The sequence below is a fragment of the Aythya marila genome (assembly GCF_965140915.1).
Source record: "Aythya marila genome assembly, chromosome: 3".
Taxonomy (NCBI): domain Eukaryota; kingdom Metazoa; phylum Chordata; class Aves; order Anseriformes; family Anatidae; genus Aythya; species Aythya marila.
Genome location: NC_139044.1, coordinates 4,855,548 through 4,879,745, shown reverse-complemented (window position 1 = coordinate 4,879,745; position 24,198 = coordinate 4,855,548). Strand labels below are relative to the sequence as shown.

The following is a 24,198-nucleotide window of genomic DNA, read 5'->3' as shown; positions in this document are numbered from 1 at the left end:
TTCCTCAGCCTCTAAATCAGAATGGCAAACCTTATTTCATTTTAACATCAGATGACCAAACACAACTTAGAGGAAAACCTTGACAGAAACTATGGGCAGAAATCATCTTCAGTCTCCCCCAACACACCTTGGCATGCAAGTTGCCACACCTACACCCCCCATACGCACTCATGTACCTTAAGCCATAGAGGTTCATCTTGTCTAGGTTTCTACTCATTCTTTGGTACACGCAATCTCAGTTCTGCCCTCTGCTAGCCTCGTGTTCATCTCATCTTTTCCTCAGCACTAGTAATATTCATTTTTCTCTAATACTTGCACGTGAAATGAAATGGCAACAGTAATAAAGTTACTGTATACAGTCTTTACCTATGCATCTTTCTTGCCGTACCATTGTTTTAAGGTTTTGTGTGACTGCCTGAACATACTGCAAGGGGCCATGTTGTTTTTTTTCCATTTAACTTTTATTTGATTTCATGGTTATAATTATTTTTGGTACTTCCCTGATAAAAAAAAAAAAAAAAAGATACACAAAGTCCAAAAAAGTCACTGATGCCAATTGTAAGTTTTGCCATCTAAAGTATTGGAGGTGTACTTTTTATTTAGTAGTGAAACAGCACACATTATCACATTTAAACCAAGCACAAAACAGAAGTCTTTCCAATATGCATTTTGCTCTTGGTTTATTTCTAATCATCTAACAACGATTCACTGCCAAGTTATGAAGATGAGGGACAGGTTAACAGCAAAGACTGAAAAAAAACATGAAATGATCCCTATGGTAGAAATTTCTATGGAACCCTTATTACTTATTCTATGCACCAAATCCCCTCCCTCCCACCTCCCAAGAAACAAAAACAATTGATGAACAGAATTCAGTTAAAGGGAATCAAAAGGGTAGACCTTGTGGAGGCCTGCCGTCAAAGCCTAGCTGTGTCAGTTGCACAGGAAGACACCCCTTTTCTTCCTATTACAAGCAATCAACATAATGGAACATTATGATTAATATCAGGTAGTGTTAACAGCTTTAATTAAAGAAAAAAATATGATTGCATAAAAGCCAAATGTCATAGTGCATAAATTTAGCACCAAATCATTTGCAATTTATGTAAATTGAAGAATTCTTTACCTGTTGCTTTCTTTCTGTTCCTCTAATCATCTCATTTTTCACAAGACAAATTTGAGTTTTTAAAAATACTGTTGATAAATCAACTTAAACATTAGTAATGTCTGTCAGTATAAAAAGCAAAGTTTACCAGGCAAGCAAACAGGCAAACACTGTTACTTATAGGTTAGCACTTTGAGGAAGTTCTTTAAACTGTTTTCCCCTGAACTTTAGAGCATTAAAAAAATTTGAACTGAACTGGTTTCATGAAAACCTCCTGAATTCAGACACCATCCAACCATGATCATTTTCTGTTCGAACACAATGTGTATCAAGCAGAAAAACATGCATGTCCATTACTTAAGGTAATCATCAAACTTAAGACAGTGAAAATACATTTCAATCAACTTTTCTGTTCAAACTGCAGAAATCTTGGTAAAGCCTTGAAAATGGTAGACCAATACTGAACGCTGTCCCTTTAGTCTCTACCATGATGGATGGATTTTAAATAGCAGTACAAAGCAAATGCGTTCTGCATATTAGTCAAGACTAATCTCATAATACAAAGAGTTTGGGGTGCTTCACTTTCATTGACTGCTCAAAATCTTGGCCTAATAAGGTTTCTATTTGGTCTTCAATATACCTAGGGACAAATTCTCTCCTCAGTTACGTGCACATGGCTCTCATTAACATCAAAGACAGCCAAGCACTTACCCAAGGACAAAATGTGGCTCTAGGAGACTTTCCATTACTCGATGTATACACACACCAATCTTTGGAACTGGCATTATGCATGTATGTGGCTTAGAAAATAAAGAAAAATGCTATTTCCAATTTATTTATTTTTTTTTTTAGGAGAAAAAACTTGTCAACGGAAGAGGAGATTTAAATATTTTGTCCATTTATGGTTCTCATCTAAAGCCAACTTTGGGAACAAGACAATAAAAAAATGTGGTTTGAATCAAGAAAGACTATGGCTAAAAATGAGATACCTTCCTCAAAGTTTATGAATGGAAGAAGGAGGAAAACCAAATAAATAAAAGTTGATTTGCTTACTTTGGTATTCATGTTCTGAGAGAACTCCAAAATAGTATCAACTCTTGTCCATGCATCGGGATGTTCTTTTAAGTGAGTCAAGACTTCTTGAGCCATTCTTTGCTATAAACAAGTTTGGGAAAAAAACAGCATTAGCATTGGGTTATTTTAGAAAAAACATACTATCAGCTAAGACATTCATGTATTATGTCACCATGTATCCACAAATTAGAATTAAATCAGAAGCAACAGGTCACTTAAACCTCCTTCTGTGTGTCAATTAAGGTCTTTTAACAATCAAATTCAAGGAACACACTAGTGCAAGATGGTCATTGACTTACTTCCCTCTTCAATCCTGAATAGTTCTTCTAGACCAACAGTGAAGATGTGAGAAAAGCACACAACACACTAGGGCAAGAAGCTTTCTGCCATCCAAGGAAGTCTTCTAGATAAAATTTTATTCTAGGGTACCCGAACTTTCTAGTTTTTACTGGAAGCATTTATATAATACACCAGCCAGCTTTAAGGAGTACTGCACCATGATGCAAAGTTCTTGATATATGAACTTTTGATTTTATTTTGAAGAATCACAGAGCAGAACTGAAGTTCTCCAATCCCTGCTTGTGAGGAATCCCTTGATATATCCAATAGCTTACAAAAACAGTAACTACTTACTGGGGGGCAGCAGGGCAGCTGGTTACATTAACAGTTTGTTCCTCCTTGGGACTGCCACAAGCAATCATTATACTAGGTACTATGGCTTCAATAACTTGCCAAAACTCCTCATCTGAAGCAATTATGCATTGAAACAGGTGAATTCATTTTAGGTATCCTTTTCAGGCCTAGATGTGCATAAACATCTTTTTAAGAAGCCAAGTGATGTAAGCCACTTCCAAAAATGCAGCGTACTGACAAATCCTGCAGCAAATTGCATCACCTACAAGCACCAGATGCTCTCTCTCAACAGCATGAACATATTCAAAGTTATGAGAAAAAGTTACACGGCGATTAGCATAGATTAACTCATTCTCCCACTGCACTGTAGAGCCAATTCAATGGAATTACAAAGCAGATAAAGCTTTAACTTCACCAGTTACACCCTACTATAGCCATGCAGACCCCTAGTTGGCTACAAGAACATACTTCAGCTAATTATCAACTAGTATAAAAAAAACACACTTGTTCGGTAAGACAGAAACCCCATCAAGACTCAAAGTCAATACACATATAACACAAGCAACAGCCAAATTGTGTACGGAATTTATGGAATTAAAATCCAAAGCTAAGAGAGCACATAAAAAAAGATATCTAAAGGCATCTATACAATACTGACATCGCTAGTGAAGAAAACTGAGCGCAGCAGAATGTTCCCCAGTCTGTTACTGACTTGGACTACCAAGTCCCTGTAGGTTACACATGGAGCAGTACCACCTGGGTATTATATTGACCTAAGAAGGCAGCATAACCGTTTTCTCACAGTACCACAGAGCTAAAACATCCAGCAGTTCTATGCTGAAAGTTCCGTTCAAGAGGGAAAGAATCACTGTGTTACAGCCATGCTGAACTTGGGTACGTTTTTACACTGACCCGCCTTGGTGCTTCTAATACCAGTAACAGATCACAGGATCAAACACACATACCAAGAAGATACACATATGCTCACTATCCTTCTCCCAGGCCCTGTGAAATTCACTCTCATACCCACCAATGCCTTACACTGCTGGACATCAGCTCCCATAGTTTCATACAAACGGTAATGCTTAACCAAGACCGAAGCTTCCGAACATGCAACTGCCTAACAGACCCATGGAATTAAAGAGTCTGGGATGAATACAGCTAAACATCCATTTGAGTTGTCCCAAAGCTACTTCAGTTGTTAGGGGCATTCTTTCTTTTCAGAAAGTACACCAAAAAAGCTAAGAACAGAAGAAAATCTAGAAGTCGAGGACAGAACAAAGCTTCTTACTTGCCTAACACAGATGTGCAGATAGTTTTGCAAGCTGCAATAAGAGTTAAGCAGGAGGAGGCAAGCTAAGAATTATGGGGAAGAAGTCAGGTGAATTTGAAAGTAAGTTCAGCATGGGCTAGCCAGACTGCATCCTGAATCTTTCTTCCATGTTACTATATCCTGTTCCAGACACAATGCTGTTAATATCCCAATATTTAGATTCCTCTATTTCTATTACTCCCATCACCTTTTAAAGCATGTTCTGAACTGGCAGACTCTGCAATGAAGTGCTTTTTCCTGCAGGAACTTTTGAACTTCTCTTGGAAGAGGTAAAAGCTAACAGACATTCACTGAAAAACATCTACACCCTTGGGAAAATACTAAAATAGCAGGCCAAGTTTACATGAAAAATATTAGTCCATTTATTTGTAAGTTTATATCATGATCCCCTTTTGCCAGTTAATAGCCTCCTCTTGCATTTGTTTCTTGTTGCACTGATTTCCTAAATACACAAAACTATCCCCAGCTGATTTATATGAAATAAATTTCTCCCAATACAACAATAGCCATTTGATCATTGCATTTAGTGTTAATCCTCTACTCTCCTTATATCTCTTTCCTATGTTTTAAGGTCAATTCGGACCAAAAAATTTTACAAACAGCGCCCATTCTGTAAGTCAGTAAACAAGCATATCACTTACAACACAAGCACTCAGAAGTCCATGCTACCGAAGGCAAAAGCTACAAGCCACTTTGTGACAAACTTTTTTTAGATACACAAAATGAGTTCAAGGAAGTGTATTTTCTTTTTATTCCAATAGTTGGAAGGAAGGAATAGAAAAGCATCAGCTACTTTGTCTCATTTTAATTCACTTTTTATTGTTGTGCAAGAGTATCTTAGTAAGATGCCTGACACTGAAACTCCCAATTTCTTAAGCATGGACAATTAAAACTCGCCAGAAGAGGATCTATGCCAACACCCTTGTAGCAATACTTGCTTTCAACATTAAGCCTTTTTCCCCAAGTAGTTGGAAACTAGATAAAAGCAATATAAAATTCACTTTCAAGACAACATATGCTCACAGACACACACTCCCCTGATTTGAACTCAAATTTCACAATTTGCACTAAGTCCTGAGAAGAGCACAAGAAGAATCCATGCAGAAGAAAACAGTAATGGGAAAAAAAATAGATAAAAGGACAAAATCTTCTCTTAATACATATACTTTTTTGTAAGTATAAATGTTCTAAGGGCACTTTTTTTCTCTTAAATGCAATCATTCAGTGTGGCCAATATTGAGTTTATGGCTTCACAATCCTGTCCAGAACAGTAGCTCAGACTTTCCTGATGAACAAAGGCCTAGAAGACGAGCTACAAGCAACAACACCCCCACCAAGTCGTACTTGCTCATCTCTTATAATAGCCAAAGGCATGATAGAAATGAAAACACACATTAAACTATCATTTTTCTGTTATTTCAATGGGCATAAAGGCCTGCTTTAAACAAGGGCACATAAATCACCATGGATACTCTAGTCAATAGCCAAGTAAATCTGTTAATATTACTGATTTTTATTCAAGTTAATTAATTTTGCTCAACTGATTAGCTATAAGGTCAAACACAGTCCATACACATAGGTTCAAAGTCCACATTACCTGTGCGCCTTCTCCATGGTACAAGCAGTTCACCACATTGTCCAAAAGATTGATATCCAGTTTCTGGTTAAAATCCAGCAGCTGACGAGCTGCATGGTCTGCTAACATTGTCATAATTGCTGGCATAGATTACTGAAAAATAAAGAATTTTTTGATCAATTAATAGGAACTTATTAGGTGCAGTTGTAAAGTAGTTGCTTCAAGTTAAACATCTCATTTGATTGAGATGAGCTACATTAGCAGTACTAGGCAGCACTAAATACACAAAACTCCCACCGTTGTTAAACACAAGGACAAACCCATACTTAAAACTCACACATTACTGCCCCAACCGAATTCTCAGGGTGTTCAGCAGGCACAACCCATAATAGCAGTTTGACTAATCAATGGGCCACATTATCAAGCAAGTTGAGCAACTTCTTTCCAAGCAGGCAGCAGCCCCTACAGTTCCCTGAACATTTGTTAACCAGTACAAATTTTTAAAAACTACCAGGTTTGCTGGTAGAAATACCCAGTAGCAACCATTCCGTGACTCTGGAACACGACCCATACCCATCCTACTCATCTCAGTAGGATTTTAAGCTTTCAAGGCCAACATGCACATCTGGCTCTGAAAGCTTTTAAACAACCCATTATGGAAGTGAAACAATCTACAAACTTGGTAAGAAGTTAGCCACAGAGGTCATTTTTCATATGCTTGGTAGAGCTCACATGTTATCTACATACAAGCAAGCCATTGCCATTGAAATTAAGGCAGTTGCCTGTTTGAAGGCATTTCAAGATGAAGTAAGGAGGCAGTTAATTCAGCACACCACCTCAGAGAACTTCACACTGGAATGGAAAAGCCCTCTGGAGGTTTCAGGTCCCATAACACACCAACTCCTTGCCTTAGATCTAGTAGCCTCAACATTTTGCAAAGGAAATTAGATGGAGCACGTGTGACCGTGCACATTAAGATGCTTACGAGCCAGAAACTGCTACAAGATGAAGGCACCCCCAAACAAGACAAGCCAAAACCCAAGGAAGTGCGGATCAGAAGCTACACTCCACTCCTTTTAAACCAGACCCCTGCTGGGAATAGCTTAAGTTTATTCCCCTCTTCACACAGCAACGGTAACACATTCCTACCCTCTTATCTACAGTTCTCTCCCCCTCCTGTTCAGGGCCCTCCATATAGATACAAACTTCACACCGAACCACTCTTTTGAGAAATGCCCCGAAGTTTGGAAAACTGCAAGGTCATTCAAAAAGTTACAGGAGCGCTATCAGCGTGTTCAAAGCAATACAATCCATCTCTTCTGGAAACAAATTCACATGCATTCACATGGAAAACAAGAGAAATCAACGTACCCAGCCCACCCCTTCTTTAGGGCAAGCTAAAAGTTCTGCTCTTACTGGATAGCTTCATGGGGAAATAAGAACTCATTTCATCCCTTACATATTTAAGTCTTACGCTTAAAAGTGAAGAGCAAGACAAACCTGTGACTCAACCCAAGCAATTGCTAATTAAGTGAAAGTCCTACAGTAACATGCAGACAGGGAAAATCTTTTGTTTAGAATGTACATTTGCAAGTAGAATCAAGCAGTTTTGTCTGCTTCTATTTAGAATTATATTAACTGGGGAAAAAAATAATATTTTAGTAATATTTTGAATAAATAACTCGTGCAATTAGTATTATTGCACTAGTGTAATCATTTTGAGGGGTCCATGGCATTATCCAGTCAGGCTTTTTACAGCATCTCCCTGGAAAAATACGAGGAAATAAACATCAAATAGAAACCAAAATTAATTAAACCCTGCATTTGTCCTCCACCCAGCTCGGAAAGTTTTGGGAATCACTACATACGGAAGCAAGGAACAAAACAGCAGGGAAAGATGATTTCCTTCTTCTAACTTAAAAGGGTACTTCAAGACTTCACCTGGCAGAGGGGCAGCGAGCAGCGCTGCTAGGAGGAAACCCAACCAATTAATGCGCTGCGCAGCGCAGAGCACGATCGCTCCCACCAGCCGCGCGTACTCGCAGGCACGCCCCTCTCCTTTCGCATCTGCCCTCCATGGCTGAAGCGGGAGCTGGGAAAGCAGCCCTCAGCCTACGAGGAACGTTTTCAATCTGTGATTCTTTGGGTAGGGCCACTCAGTTTAGATCTGAGCCCCCTTCAGTGGTCTTTACGCAGTCCTAAGAAGACAAACGAGCAGCCACGTGACAAGCAGAAGTTATTAACCACATGGAGGCAAAAAGGAAATGTTTTGAATAGGGCCCTTTGCCACTCCCAGCATTATCTTCAAAATGACCTGCCTGCTTGCAAATTGAAAGACAGAAATGGCGGCTTTGTGGTCAATACCAACGGCAACCAACCTGATCTCCTGCTCCCAGCACCGTACCCACACGAAGCTCACAGCCTTTGGCATACCATGCCCCTACACTTTCCCCGTCATGCCTGAATGCGAGCAGTTTTAAATCTCACCTCTAACCACCACCACCAATTCTTCAACACTGGCAATAAGCGGGGTAACAGAAAGTTTAAAAAAAAAAACTAAACTACAACACAGCAAGAACATGACATCTACCGAAGGTCAAAAGAACTGCATTTGCAGAGAACTGTTTACACAGTTATCCCAACTCTCCGTGACCCTGGACCCTCAGTTTGAAACAACCATTAGCTCCTTAAGACACACCCGATTCATTTAAGCGTGTCGTGCCCGGGAACGAGACCATTGATTCGCAGCAGCGAGACTGAGAGCGTTCCCAGGGAAGCCCGAGGCATACCTCCACCGCAGGCACCCAGAGCTTCGGGGGGCAGCCATGAGGCCACCCTGGGCGAGCCGCTCTGCCCTCCGCACGCCAGCCCAGCGCCGGAGGGGGGGGAGGGAGCCACCCTCCTCCAGCCATTGCCTCGCATCCTTCGGATGTCCCTCCAGCCCCACGCTGCTCAGCGGAGCACCTGGCACGGCGGGGATGGCCAAGCACCCATCCCCTCCCTCCCTGCCCCACAGAGGGCATGGGGGGGGGGATCTACCCCCAGCGGTGCCCAGGCTGTGCCCAGGCCCCGCCATCCTCCTCCTGCGGGGCCGCCGAGCCCCGGGCTCGCCCCGGTGGGGGCCGGGGGCCGGGTGGCTGGCGGCGGGGCCCCTCCTTCCCCCTCCTGCCCCCCTCTCCCCGCCTGCCTCCCCTCCCTCCCTCTCTCCCTCCCTCCCTCTCTCCCTGCCTGCCTCCGCTCCAGCCCTGCGCTCTATACAGGGCCCCCACGTGACGCGGGCGGACGTTTCAATACTGCTGCACAGACACACAAAAAATATTTCTGGAAACTTCCACTCCTAATAATTTACAGATTAGGGCCCGGCTCTCCCCCCCGCGCGGACCCAACCCCGGCCCCACCGCCCCCCTCGTACCGAGGCCGAGGCCCCCCCCCCAGGCCCCCTCAGGCCCCCCCGGGCCCCCCCCCAGCTCCCCGAGCCCAGCACCGCGGCCCCGTGCCCGGCCTGGGGCCCCCCGGTGCTCGCAGCCCCGGGCCTCAAAGCCCCCCCCCCGTCCCCTCCCTTCAGCCCCCAGCCCTCGGGGGGCTCCTCAGGGCCCTCCCCCCGCCCCCGGCCCGCTCCGCGCCCTCACCTCCGTGTTCCTCGCAGCCTCCTCCTTCGGAAAGTAAGGGGGGAGGGAGGGGGGGAAGGTGAGCCAAGTTTCTAACCACACGCCGAAAGGAATAAAATGGAGAAAAAAAAAAAAAAAAAAAAGAAATAATAATGACGATAAAAAATAAAAATAAAAATAATGAAAAAAAAAAAAAAGAACGACGACCCCCGAAGTGAATTAAAAAAAAATCAAGGGGAGGGTGCGCGGCTGCCTCTCTCCGCTCGGTCCCCGGGGCCGTGAGGGGCCGTGAGGGCGCCCCGCCGCCGCCGAGCCCCCCCGGGCCGCTTCTACCTTCCGCGGGGCCCCGCCGGCTCCGGCTCCCTGCCCCGCCGCCGGCCGCCCCGGGCCCCGCAGTGCCGGCGCTGCTGGCGGCCGGGGGCTGCCGCTCGTCCCGCTGCCGCCGCCGCCCTCCCCTCAGCCCGGCGGGCGCTCAGGGCAGCCCCATCCCCGCCGCCCGCCCCCCGGCTCGCAGCGAACTTCGCCCCCCGGCGGCTCCCCCCCGCGGGCTCCCCCGCGGGCTCCCCCTGTGAGCAGGTCGCACGCACGGCGGCCGAGGCGGCGGCGGCGGCAGGGACTGAGCGCGGCGCGGCTCCCCCTCCTAGTGCCACAGGCGCGGAACCGGCTCAAACCGGTTCAGACCGGGAGATTCCATCTCGGTTGAGTTTGCGGCCCATGGCGCCGCGGAGCGTTTGGAAACCTCGGGCCTCCGCCCAGCGCCCGCTCCCATTGGCCGCCCGGCGGGCCGCCGCGCCAGCGGCCTCCGCGCTGATTGGTTGGCGCGGCTGTCCGTCCGGCGCTGAGCCGCGGAGGGGGGGGGGAAGGAGAGGGGGGCGGGCCGCCGCGCGCTGAGTGGCCGGGCCGAGCTGTCGCTCAACGCCGGGCCCGCCTCCGCTTCGCAAACGGCGGGCGCAGGTGCCGGCGCGCTGTGATTGGGCGGCGGCTCGGCGTGACGTGAGCGGCGCGTGGGCTTCTTGAGGGGGGGGGAAAGGAAGCGGCCGTTGGGCGGCGGGTTCGCGCCTCAGGGGGTGCGGGCGCCCTGTGAGGGGGTCCCTGTGAGGGGAGTGGGGGAGTTGGGGAGTTAAGGGAATTAAGGGAATCTTAGCAGGTAGGATGCTGATTAACGAACACCTAGGTTGTTGTATCGAACGAGTAGGTGCTGTTTAACGCCTTTTGCTTGCTCCTGTGCGAATTAACTGACACAAGAAGTCTTGGGGCCCCTCAGGATGGTTCCTGATAAAAGCGGGGAGCCTGTCTCAAGGAGCGGCTGAGGCCGGCCCTGTGGTTTGGACAAGAGCTGAGGAGCAGCTGGGTCTGCACAAAGGCAGGGGGTGATGAGGAAGAGTCAGCAGCCTTCATCCCCACCACCCCTGGCGACCACCACCAGGAGACACTGCCCAAACGCAGATGGGAGGAGCTTATGGAAATGACTTCTGGAGGCTAATTTTAATATGAAGCGGGGATAGGTCATGCATATGTATAGGTGCATTGGGAAGCTTCATGCACATGTAACTCTTCACTGCATATAACCCAGGCGAGTTGCCCCACTGAAGTGCACACGACTTTGGTGGGACTGCCCTCCGTGCTGCCCAGTGGTGAACAAGCATCCCTACTGTACGACCTTACTGGGTGTGGGGTCTGTTTTCTGCATATCAGTGCATAAAACCAGCCAGGAGGCTCTCTGCTTGACCGTGGGATCGAGTACAGAGCAGACACCCCTGGGTGCCCCCCCAGCATTTTCCTCGGAGGAGGGTCTGCAGCCAGCCGCTCGCTGTGGGAACAGACAACAACCTCCTGAAGGCGTGGATACAGCGGTATGTGTTATAAGAAGGGCAAGTAAGTCATACGTGTGGCCAGGGCAGCTGGTAAATCGCACAGAGATGTTTGGCATGCAGCATAGTCCTCGTACAGGAGAAGGGCTTAGAGAAGGAGCTTGGAGGTAAACTGAGGCAGCGTTGCTCGGCATGCAGTATTGGATGAAGGTGTACCAAAGCAGATAAAATTCATCAGGCACCAGAGCAAGATCTAATGTATCTGTTTAAGCCTCCCCCTCGACCACAGGAACAGGGTGTGGACTTGGATGGAACATCCGCTCACCCGGACAGTCCTATATCTTCCCGTAGGAGGAAGAAATCTGCCCCCGCAGCCTTACAAACACCTCTCCAAAAGGCAGTAAGTCGGGCCTGATGGTGGGACAATGCTGATCAAAGTACCTTTTTCCACTGCTCATTCAGGGGAATGGAAAAGGATTGCAAAGGATTACAGGAGTGATCCGGTACGTATAACCAAATATTTTCATTTCATTGTAAAACAGCATAACCCTGACTGGAAGGACATACAGTTATTATTAATGAGTACATGACTGAGACAGAGAAGCAACTGATTTTCAAAACAGCAGGGAATTTGGCTGGAGACCATTATTGGATTACAGGAGGGGACGTTAAGGAATACTTCCCTCTCCAAGACCCAAAGTGGGAAGTTAATAAATCTGCGCATATGAAAAAATTGCAGGAGTATCAAGGCTGGATTTCAAAGGGAATGGAGATGGCCATCCCAAAAACCATAAACTGGTCAGCTTTATATGCAGTTAAACAGAGTCCTTCCAAGTCCCGATCTGAATTCCTGGATCAACGGAGGGCTGTAATGCACTGTAGCACACCGCAGGATCCTGGGTCAGAGGTAGGAATACAACCATTAGTCTCTCTGTTTCTGGGTCAGTCCACAAGGAACATCAGGCACAAGCTCCAGAAGTTGCGTCCTACAGAAAGTAGAAATCTGGAAGTGTTTCGGGATGAAGCATGGAGAGTATTTAGTAACAGAGAGGAAGGATATAGACAAGGGCAAAGGAGACTGGTGGCGGTTCTCAGGGAAGAGAAGGAAAGGAGGCCTAGATGAGAACAGTCCTGATTAGTCAAGGATTAATGTGCTCTGTGTAAAAAGTTTGGTCATTGGAAAAAGGAATGTCCAAGAAATAAAGGGGATGAAGCCACCAGATGGAGGGAATAGTAGTCCATGTGAAGGAAGATTGGCGGGGACCTCAGGAATCTACCCTACCAGATCCACTGGTTATAATAAAGCTAGGGAAGAAACAACAAGTAGTAGAATTTCTAATTGACATGGGGGCAACATATTCAGTTTTGAATCAAGCCTTGATGCCTCTGGGAAATGATTATATCATGGCAAAAGGAGCAACTGGCCAAAGTGAAAGGAATATTTCTGTGAGCCTCTAAAATAGCAATTGGGAAAACAATGGGGCAACCGCAAATTTTTGTCTATGCCCAACTCCCCAAAAGCCCTTCTAGGCAGAGATTTGTTGAGACAACTGGGTGCAAAGATTACCTTTGAAAAAGGGGAAGTTACTCTGAAGGTAAAAGATCAGCAGTACATTCAAATTCTGAGTCTATCCATAACTAGTCTTCCTACCGAAGGAAAAATCAGCGAAGAGATTCTAGACCAAGTATATCCTGGGGTATGAGCCACCGATGTACCCGGAAAGGCAAAGAACGCTCCACCTCTTGAGATTAAACTCAAGGAAGGTCAACAACCAGTAAGATTTAAACAATACCCCCTAAAGAAGGAAGATAGGGAAGGAATTCAGCCAGTAATAGAACAATTTTTACTATTTGGATTATTAAAAGAATGCGAGTCTGATTTCAACACCCCCATATTACCTGTTCGTAAACTTGACTGGTATCAAGTGGTCCAGGACCTACGAGCTGTAAATAAGATCACTGAAGACCTTCACCCAGTAGTAGCAAATCCATATACCTTCTTAACTGTATTGACACCCAAACTAACGTGGTTTACTGTTTTAGACCTGAAGGATGCCTCCCTCTCCATGAAGCTAGCCAGAAGATATTTGCATTTGAATGGGAATATCCTAAAAGTGGACGTAAGGCTCAGTTCACTTGGATGATGTTGCCACAAGGATTTAAGAACAGCCCTACCATCTTTGGTAATCAACTCACAGAAGACCTGGAATCTTGGGAAGCCCCGTCTGAGGAAGGGAAGCTATTGCAATATGTGGACGATATCCTGATTGCTGCTGAGATGGAGGGTGGCTGTATGGCTGGACGGTGAGCCTGCTAAATTTCTTGGGACTCCCAGGGTACCGAGTATCCAGGAAGAAGGCTCAGGTAATACAGCGTAAGGTGATTTATTTGGGCTATGAAATTAGTGCTGGACAAAGAACTTTGGGACAGGCCCGTAGAGAGGCAATGTGCCAAATTCAGAGACCCCAGATGGTAAAGGAGTTACGGACTTCCTTGGGAATGACTGGGTGGTGTCAACTGTAGATCTGTAACTACAGACTGCTTGTTAAACCACTATATGCACTAACAACCACTGATCAGAAACACCTTAAATGGGACAAAAGGAGACCATGCAAGCCTTTGAGTCACTGAAGAAGGCTTTGGTGTCGGCCCTGGCCTTAGCGCTTCCCAATGTGAGTAAGCCATTTTTCTTTATCTCCCATGAGAAGCAGGGGATTGCTTTGGGAATGTTGTCGATATGGGCCCAGATCTTGTGCTGAGCAGTTGCCTACTTTTCCAAGCAATTGGATGCAAAGGGTTGGCCTGGATGCTTACAAGCAGTCGCAGCAGTAATATTGAACATACAAGAAGCCTGAAAATTTACCCTGGGCCAGAAGACAACTGTACTAGTGTCCCACACAGTATCCTCAGTACTAAAAGCAAAAGGTGGATATTGGCTATCTCCACAAAGATTCCTGAGTTATCAGGCGATACTGGTAGAACAGGACGATGTGGAGATCGTCACTAACATTGTCAACCCAGCTTCTTTCCTCAGCGGAAACACAGGAGAACCAGTGCATCACGACTGCTCAGAGACTATTGAAGCAACATATGCAAGCCGTCTGGACCTGAGAGACAGTCCTATGGAAGATGGGTAGAACTAGTTTGTGGATGGAAGCAGCTATGTTCTGAGTGGTAGGAGGCATGCAGGACACGCCATGACCACCAGCCAAGAAATAATGGAGTCAAAGCCTCTGCCCATGAATACCTCTGCACAGGAAGTGGAAATAATTGCTCTGACTCGTGCCTTGGAATTGGCCCAAGGCAAAACTGTGAACATCTATACAGACTCAAAGTATGCCTTCAGGGTCGTACATGGAGCAATCTGGAAGGAAAGAGGATTATTAAACTCTCAGGGCAAAAACATCAAGCATGCAGAGGAGGTCCTGAAACTGTTAGAGGCAGTCCAGCTCCCTGAGAAAGTGGTGATTATGCACATGAAGGCACACCTGAGAGTGAGCTCAGAATTGGAAAGAGGAAATGAGCTGGCAGATGGAAAGGCAAAACAAGTAGCTAAAACCAGGGTAAATATAGAAGGGGCTTTGATTCTTGATGGATGAATTTCCCTAGAAGGTAAGCCAGAATACACTAAAGAGGGTCAGAAACTCATCTTGGATTGAGAAGGGTTGTATAACAAAGAAGGGTGGGCTCACACCCCACAAGGAAAGCTAATTATTCCTTCCTGCCTAATCTTTTGTAAGAGAAGAACATAGGAAAAGGCACTGGGGAGCAGAAGCCCTGTATAAACATCTAATCACAGAAATTGTGGCCAGAAACTTATACACCACAGTGAGACAGGTAACTCAGCAATGCGATCTTTGCCTCCAGACTAAACCCAAGAATACCTCCAAGTCATAAATAGGCCAAATTGGAAAAGGTAATGGGCCTGGACAACAATGGCAGATTGATTTCACAGAACTCCCAAGAAAAGGGGAGTATTGGTATTTATTGGTATTAACTGACACCTTTTCAGGATGGCCAGAAGCATTCCCAGCCAGAACATCCAAGGCTTGGGAGGTAACTAAAATATTACTACAAGAGATAATACCACATTTTGGGGTTCCAGTAGCTATATCCTCTAACAGAGGACCACACTTTATCTCAAAAGTGGTACGACAAATTAGCCACCATCTGGGTATAGACTGGCATCTTCATACCTCAGTCGAGTGGCCAAGTAGAAAAAATGAACCAGTACATGAACTAGACCAATGGCGAAGGAAGGACTAAACCCCTTTGAAATCTTGTATGGACGACCTTACAGAATACAGAAATTAATGTACATGCAAGCTGGGGGTGAAATTATGACCTCCTATATGGTGGCATTAGGTAAACAGCTCAACAAGATTGGAAAGCACGTGAATGGGACTCAGGGTAGAGGGCTGGAGATGGACTAGTGCACAATATACAACCTGGAGGTTATGTGTATGTAAAGTCTCTTGTAGAAAAAAACACTTTGGAACCACAGTGGGAAGGACCATTCCAGGTACTCCTAACCTTTTTCACAATGGTCAGAATCAAGGAGCAGAATGCCTGGATCCATCACACCAGGCTGAAAAAGACACACAAGGCTCCATGGAAGGTTACTCAGGTGCAACCAGGAAAGTTACATTTTTCACGGTCTTATTGGTATCATTGATAAAGGAACCAGGACAGTGGGAGCACAATACCTATGTGAAACTCACCCAGGCAGCGAGTGATAGTTTCAACCTTTCTGACTGTTGGGTGTGCATGCTGCTGCCTAAAGGCAACCTAGAATTCCTAGTATGGGGTATACCCAGTATGGATTGAACACTGAGCTTTGTGCACCCAAGAAATGGAACCTGTCCTTTTGGCAATGACATTCATCAACATCTAGGGGAAAGACCTGAACTACTCCCACACAAGAATGTTAACATATACACCAGATGTTTAATGATAGCTCCCCATGCGTAGGTACAGGTCCACTTAGCCATTTAGCCCAGGAACCAGACAACTGCAATATGGCAGAATATGTAGGAACTTTTAATCTTACTAAAATTGGTGGTTATGGTGCAGAAGTCACGATATCACAGAATCACAGAATTACAGAATTTCTAGGTTGGAAGAGACCTCAAGATCATCGAGTCCAACCTCTGACCTAACGCTAGCAGTCCCCACTAAACCATATCCCTAAGCTCTACATCTAAACGTCTTTTGAAGACTTCCAGGGATGGTGACTCCACCACTTCCCTGGGCAGCCTGTTCCAGTGCCTCACAACCCTTTCAGTGAAGAAGTTCTTCCTAAGATCCAACCTAAAACTCCCCTGGCTCAACTTAAGCCCATTCCCCCTCGTCCTGTCACCAGGCACGTGGGAGAACAGGCCAACCCCCACATTGCTACAGCCTCCCTTGAGGTACCCATAGAGAGCGATAAGGTCGCCCCTGAGCCTCCTCTTCGATAAAAAAGATAATATGAACTCAGGATCTAATGGCCTCAATATTCTCACGCAAACCTGCAAGTTACAAATAGGATTCTGTTGGTTATGCGGAGATGGGCTTGCTAGAAAAACCTGGCCCTCAGATTGGAAGGGTCACTGTGTAGGGGGCTACCTCAGTCCTCGAGGGGGTATATTTGCTGGACCGCCTCCAGGAATAGTCCGAACTTTATGAAGAAGAACACATACGGCTCTGGATAACCCTCTCGTGATGAGGCCTACAGGATTTCACAATCATGAAATGAAGCAGTTGTTTATCATAATAATCGTGGTCATAGTTTTGTCCATGGTTCTTTGCGTGGTGATCCGATGTACCTTATGGTGTTTTAAGAGTACAGGAGTTTCCTACAGTGAATCAAAAAAGAACCAACTAAGATGTAAAGTTAAGTCTAACAAATATCTTGAAGGGGCATTAGATAGGGAAACACTGAGTTAAGGTTAGAGGTAGTAAAGAATTTACTGACTTCTTAGAAAAGGGGGGACTAAGAGAGGGGAATTAAGAGAATCTTAGTAGGTAGGATGCTGATTAATGAACACCTAGATTGTTGTACTGAACTAGTAGATGTTGCTTAATGTCTTTGCTAACTACTGCGCAAATTAACTGAAACAAGAAGTCTTGGGGCCCCTCGCAAAGGATGGTTCCTGACAAAAACGTTCCTGTCTCAAGAACCATCTGAGGCCAACCCTGTGGTTTGGACAAGAGCCAAGGAGCAGCTGGGTCTGCACAAAGGCAGGAGGTGATGAAAGAGTCATCAACCTTCATCCCCACGATCCCCAGCGACCACCACCAGGAGACACTGCTCAAACACAGATGGGAGGAGCTTATGGAAATGACTTCTGGCAACTAATTTTAATATGAAGCGGGGATAGGTCATGCATATATATAGGTGCATTGGGAAGCTTCATGCACATGTAACTCTTTACTGCATATAACCAAGGTGAGTTGCCGTGTTGGGACATGCATGACTTTGGTGGGACTGCCCCCCGTGCTGCCCAGCACCCAGTAAGTATACCTACTGTACGATCTCACTGATAGTGGAATCTGTTTTCCACACCTCTGAGGGAGCCCCTCTGAGTGTGTGGTCCCAGGCTGGCAGCAGGGGACAGGCTGGGCTCTGAAGGCATAGGGTGCTGCCTCAGGCACCCCTGGCTAGCCCCTATCCTGCCCTAAGACCTCTGGGGGATGAAGGGAGTTTCCCACGTATCTGGGCGTCCGGCTCTCTGCGGCATCTCTGTGCCCCACAGCCTGCTTCAGGCACAGCTGCCTGGCACAGAGGAGAGAGAAGGCTTTAATCGAGCAAGGAGCACTCTTCTGCTGTATGTGGGGAATGGATGGGGTGATTTTAGGGCACGGACTGGGTTCGCAGGGGTAATGTAGGCTCAGCAGCTGTGGTTGTGCATCTCACTGTCACCAAAAGGAGTGCAGGAATGAACTTAGCACATTTCGTGTTAAAAAAACAGCCTGGTGTGAGTTCTGTTGTACAAACAAATGTGCTGTATTACAACTTGCTTTCAGTGAAAGTACTTGGTATCTGCATACCTGTTTCAAAGCCTTATCTGGAGAGATAGTAGTTCTAGAGCTTTTACAAAAAGGACTCATTTCTGAGGGGAAGATAACATTACAAAGTATTTATCCCAGGAACAAGCATTGCAGTTCTTACCACCTAGTCTAAGGTAAAGCTTTTCTTTTGCTGAGAGTCCTGGGACACCAATGTACTGTCAGTGAAACTGTTTGTAGAAGATGTGCATTCAATTTGTAGGGCACCAAATTCTCTTGGTAGAATCTAAAGGAAACTTCCTACATAGCACTCTGAGGTATTGTTCACCAGAGCTATGGCCAGTTGGAAGGCAGGGAAAGTTTACGCTTAAGTTCATTTGCACAGGTTTTTTTAAAGTGATTTGTACTTTCCTCTGTGTGTTCAGCTTGAGACTTCACAAGGAAATCTATCCTCTTAGAAACGCTGACTTTTGCCCACAAAAAGTCTTCTAAAGTCATCCTCATTTTTTTTTCCTGAACTGAAAAAACTAATCTTGTAGTTGTCTTGAGAAGAAACTGTGCTGGTACCTTTTGCTTTTCGCTGTTTGTTTTTTTTTTTTTTTCTGTGCTTATTTTTTCTCCAAAGTGGAACCACAGTAGAGATTTGGGAGTACTAGGTTTTTTTTGGAAAGGTGTATGTTGTTTTTAGCAGTTTTGGAGACTAACTACCCCAGAGTATTAAATGGGCTATATAGGTGTTAATTTTTGCTTCTAGTGTTGTTTGCTAATAATAAATTAGCTTAATGAAAGTAAGCCCTTTGATTCCTCACTGAGTTATTAAAATAGGAGTTACAATATTGAATTGGAAAATGAAGAGACATAGAAGGGTGTGTGCCCTTTTGTCAACATGTGTGTGTTCTGTATCAATTATGGTTTCAAGTGGTCTGCCCTAATAGTCTGAGCTCCTAGCATGTGAAATATAAGCCTCTCAGTTACTGTTTGTTTTCGTCTACAGGCTCTAAGAAGCTTGTGGTTGAACCTTCTAGGATAAGTTCTCCATGGCTTTATAACAAACAAAAAAAAACAAAACAACAACAAGAAAAAACACTAGCAGAACATAAAAGAGTATAGAAAGAAATAATGGGCCGTAGAATGCTGAGGATAATAACAGAGAGAGAAGGTGGCTTCCTGTGGGACCACTTGTCCACAAAATGTCTGTCTTGTAGAGTAATTCATGCAGACATAAAATGAAGAATTCAATAACAGTAAATTCATCACTTCAAGTTGTATAAATCTTTAATTTTTTCCTACTTTATTATTCTAAAACTCTTGTCCTTGGCAGAAACATTCCAATATTTGTTGAAGTTAATGGATAATTACAGCACTAGCTTCATAAGCCTTTTTTTTTTTTCTGATTTTTTTTTTTTGTATGTGAATACTGAAGTGTTATCAGAAAACACTGGTGATTTAAAAAAAAAAATCCCTACAATTTACTTAACTTTCCTTGCATTATAGATGACAGCATATATAATGTTTTGAGCGTTTGCTGCCAGAACCTTAACGTTTGCCTTTAAATAAAGCTTCATGCTTCTTTAAAAATCAATTAACTTCTACAAAGGAGTTTAAGGAGCTAGTAGGTTTATGTGGGAGCTAACCTTTTCAACTAAGGGTCCATTAATAGGTTTATATATATTCATGCTGGGAGCTTATTCTGTTATGTTAAATGAACTAAGCTACTAGCTCTGCAATGCCATGTGAGATTATGAAATTGCGAAGTATGTGGAATAGTTCAGAACTGAATTTAAGAATTATACCTTCGCAGTAGGTTATTTGTTCCCCAGTGCACTAGTTTCTTTAGCTGAAGTAGCTTTTGAGATCACAGTCCAAAAAAGGAAGGCATTTCACATGATTAATACTCAATATTGAGTAATGATGTATTATGTTTCCAATTTGAACAGGCACTTCCTTGCTGGTAGAGAATCACCAAAGAGAAAGCTTGGCAAAACCAAGTCATTAAAACAACGCTTAGCCTAGCAACACCAAGCTCATCTTAGTACCGGAAAACCACCTTCAGTATAGTTGCCTTCCCTAATAGTAATAATGTAAGGCAGAGGGCAGGATCATGCAGAAATCTCAAATGAAGTAAATAAAGATCACTGCTAAATTACTGGTAGTTTGAAATATGTATCTTAGCAGAAAGGAGCTTGACGGTTACGGACTGTGCTGTTGCTGATAAATTACAAAAAGGAAGTGTATGCTGCTTTTTCTGAAGTCTTCTCATTAGCTTTCCACCTTTACTGATTGTATGTGTTCAGCTATTAAACTGCTGGGCTGTGTGCGAGAACTGTTTTTCCTATCACTTTAACCCATTCCTTCTGTGAGATGTAGCACTAAGGTTGTTCCTGTAGTAATTCCCAGAAGATTTCTAGCAGTAAGAAAACCATCATTACAGCTACTTATATTCTATTCCTAACTATGATTCTCAACAGCCCTACGGGTTCCAAAAGCGCTGTGGGGGTTCTTATTCCTTGGTCTTCATTTTGTGGGTTTGTGTTGTGCTTTTATATATAATTCTGGGAAGGCCAGGTAAACAACACTGATATCCGAATGTGTTTTTCAGGCAGAAGCTGAGGAGATGCAAGACCATATGTTCCCAAATTAGGTCCTGTGTGATGTATTACTGAAGAAATCGCCCTGCCTCCAGGATAGTCACAGGTCAGGTGGAGGGGCAGGAGGAGGTGTGACTGAAAGTTGAGTATTAACTTAGCTTGCCTTAATTCAAGAAGGTGTTCGTGGAAGCTTTGTTACCCACAGATAGATGTTGTTTCTGTAGTCAAATTCATAAATTCTGAATTACTCTGCCCTTCATAAATGGAAACTGTAACTCTGAGGCTTTCTTACAAATAATAGTTGTTATCTTAAAGCAATCACAGCAGAGAGCTCCATTTTTACTGTATATGATTCATAAATCGTATCTTTTTTATGAGGGGAAGGAAGTTTTTGAAGAGCTTAAGAACGTGAATATTTGGAATATGAACACTCACATTTTTAATCGCAGATAAAAGTAACTGCATCCTGTGACATCTGTCATGATGTTAGCAAGTAGTGCTTTATATCGCCTTGTTTACCTTAGTGTCATGGGTTGACTTGTCTAGTAATTAACAGATCTGTAGTTTTGGCAGCATGATTTATGAATAAAGATAGCATTGCTACTGGTTGGATTGAATTTGTAAGTAATTCAAAACCAGAATGAATAGATGTAGCAAGTTGCTGATGGGTTAAAAACAGGGTTGTAATTCTAGCACTTAGAATAAACAGTGTGTCTATGTATGTTTTGATGTTCTAGCTAGCCTTGGTGTTCAAAACAAACTGATGTAAGAGCCCAGAAAGTCAGATATTAACTGATTTGGCTTGTGCAGAAGGTTTCCTTTTCTGTTTTCTTTTGTTTGTATTTTTATGCAGGAGAAGAGTTCAAATCCTTGAGATAAGTTTGTTAAACTGACTGTTCGCTATTTCTGTTTAAATTAGTTATTTCAGATGGAAGGTTAAACGCAGATTTTCACGCTTGCATCTGTAACATCCCAGAATGAAATGTGTTCTTTAAAAATCCTAACAGTAAACCAGGCCTTAGTCTGGCAAGTTAGTAAACTGTATCTTGTGCTTGAGCAGGGGGGTAGTTCCTAGCTATCCTGTAGTAGGAAGCAGTGATCACTGGCTCTTCTTATTTCAGATAACTCTTAAATTCTTTGGTGGAAAAGGCCCTTGTATCTTTATGCAGGCTGTGGCTGTTACAAACAAGCTGTAGTATGAGAAGACAGAGTACTCGTCTCCTTTCTTCTGTAAGAAGCTTGGTAAAGGATGGTTCAGAAACGGAGTGCAGTCATACAAAAAGCAGCTCTTTTAACAGGATAAATGGATCTCAACTTCTTTCTAATACAATAACGACCACTGGTATGTGTAAGCTTATGCCCGGTGTTTTGTTGCCGCTGTTCCCTGCCTGTTGTCTTCTTTATTATATGTTCAGTCTGGAATTTAGGCCTTGCTGAAATGAATAGGAAAACTTGGTTGGGTTTCAGGTCAGCAATGTGCCCTGGTAGTGATAAAAGCTAACTGTACAGGGCTGTATCAACAGGAGTGTAGCCAGTAGATGAAGTGAAGTGATTATTCCTTTCAGCTTGGCACTCACTAGGCTGCATCTGGAGCACAACGCCTGGTTTTTGGTCCTTCAGTACAAGAAACATGTTGAAAGCTCCATGGGAGCTCTTCAGAGGCCAGGCAATAAGAAGGGGGAGAGGCTGAGGGAACTGGGTTGCTTCTTTCTGGAAAAGAGATGGCTGAGGGGACACCCAGGCAGCCCCCCAGTGCCCAGAATAATTTTACAGGAAAGGGCAAGCCAAGTTCTTTGAGATGCATGGCTGGAGAACAAGAGGCAACAAGCATAAATGCAAGTGGGAGGTTCCTACTGGAGACGAGGGGACTACTCTGCACTGTAAAAATAAGCATAACAAAGCTGCGAGCTGCTTGGTCTGAATTCAGCATTTGTTGTGGCTCGAGCAGGAGGTTGGATTCGTGAGCAGAGATGTCCTAAGGTCCCTTCCAGTTTGAGTGATTTGAGAGAACTTTAAGTTCCCCATTGGTGTATATAACTTTCACTGATATTGTTGTATGTGAAAACGTTGCTTATTTCTGGTCTTTGAACATAGTTTAACTCCTGATATGGTCGGATGATTTTCTTCAATCGACATCACTAATTTTGATTTTAATAAATGCTGTCAGAAATCTTTTGTGGCCTCTGAAAGAAATAGATGTTGAAATGATTAGTTATCTTGTACCCCACTAGCACATATTATATGATGGAACTGCGTTGGAGGAGTGTTTACAAGTTTAATATATTTATCTTTCCCAAAGTATCAAATCTCTGCTACTTGATCTTAAACCTGGGTGCTGTGAGTTGATTTTTCAGGTGTTTGTGAATGTCTGCCAGTACCACTGATACTAACCCCTGGGCAGAGGAAGAAATGCATAATACAGTGAGAGTGAAGTTGGGAAGTGGGAGTATTTAGTTTTAGTTTTCCTTTGCCAAAGGAAAACTGAAGTGAATGTAAATTAGTCCTGTGTAATACCTTACACCCACGTCTGTAGAGACGTGAAGGATCTGCTTTCCTACCTTTTATGAGGAGTTCTTAACTTCCCATGAAAACCAGCAGCAAACATGGTGTAGGTTGGAATGGTGTAGGCAGAATTCAGTGAATAGTTTAGTCTATTTGTTCTTCATCAGGGCCCCACAATTTGTGGCAGCAAGAATATTTTGAACGTTTTCCTAATCCCTGCACACGCTGTTCATAGGTGAAGGGATGGGCCACTGCTCTGATTTTGTCATGAAATAAAGATGATGCGGATTAGCAAGAAGTGCTTACTAGCTTTCACCTACAAGCTGGAAAGCTGTGTAGCATTCTTCCTTCCTGTTATCTCAAATGCAAGTGTTTTCGTTTGTTTGTTTGTTTTAGTTTCAGGTTTTTTAACTTCTGATAGTATTGAGGTTTCGGAACACTCTTCCCATAAATTTTCTCTATCAGTTTAGTAGTTTGTCATTAGCACTTTTAGAGTTTTAGCAGAAGAGCTTCTCAAACAATGCTTACTTTTGGTCTCTCGAAGTTTGTCAGGAGCAGGACTACTTTCTAATGTAGTGTACTAGCATTAGGTGGCGTGTACCTCAGGAAGGTGATGTTCTAAAAGCAGATAATGTCATGCAAGTAGGAGAAAAACCATCACCCTGTAAAGAGATCATGACACTAACTCGATGAAGGATTAATAAGCAGAGCAGGGAGGGGAGAAAGAGACAGCTAAGGGAAGTAAGGGAAAGGAAAAGCGAAAGCAGGTGTTGTGGAATGGTGAAGTGAAGGGAATGAGGCATTCAGAGGAAATTGCCAGCTATAAATTTCCAAGGATGTCTGGGGAATGCACAACAAGCAATCTGTTAATGTCACCAGTGTCACTGTAAACAGCTTCAGCCTCTACCTCATTCTTCAGTAAAGGTCCTTTCCCAAACCTATTCAGGGGCTGGGGGGCTGGGATTTCTGCCGAGTTCT

The 24,198-nt window shown here is 44.1% G+C and overlaps 1 protein-coding gene across 2 annotated transcripts in view; it reads right to left on the bottom strand.

Moving 5' to 3' along the window:
- The window catches only part of XPO1 (exportin 1), a 40,970-nt gene extending 30,916 nt beyond the window's left edge, over positions 1-10,054 (bottom strand). Inside the window, exons 1-4 of one of the 2 annotated variants that reach the window (XM_082757153.1) lie at positions 9,917-10,054; positions 9,351-9,374; positions 5,743-5,874; positions 2,159-2,260 (exon numbers count right to left, since the gene is read on the bottom strand). In XM_082757153.1, the coding sequence (XP_082613279.1) occupies positions 2,159-2,260; positions 5,743-5,868 (228 nt within the window). In that variant the 5' untranslated portion in view covers positions 5,869-5,874; positions 9,351-9,374; positions 9,917-10,054. Of the gene's footprint in view, positions 1-2,158; positions 2,261-5,742; positions 5,875-9,350; positions 9,422-9,916 lie in introns of both variants that reach the window. The other variant, XM_082757152.1, reaches the window with a different exon arrangement.
- Between the last annotated feature and the right edge of the window lie 14,144 nt (positions 10,055-24,198).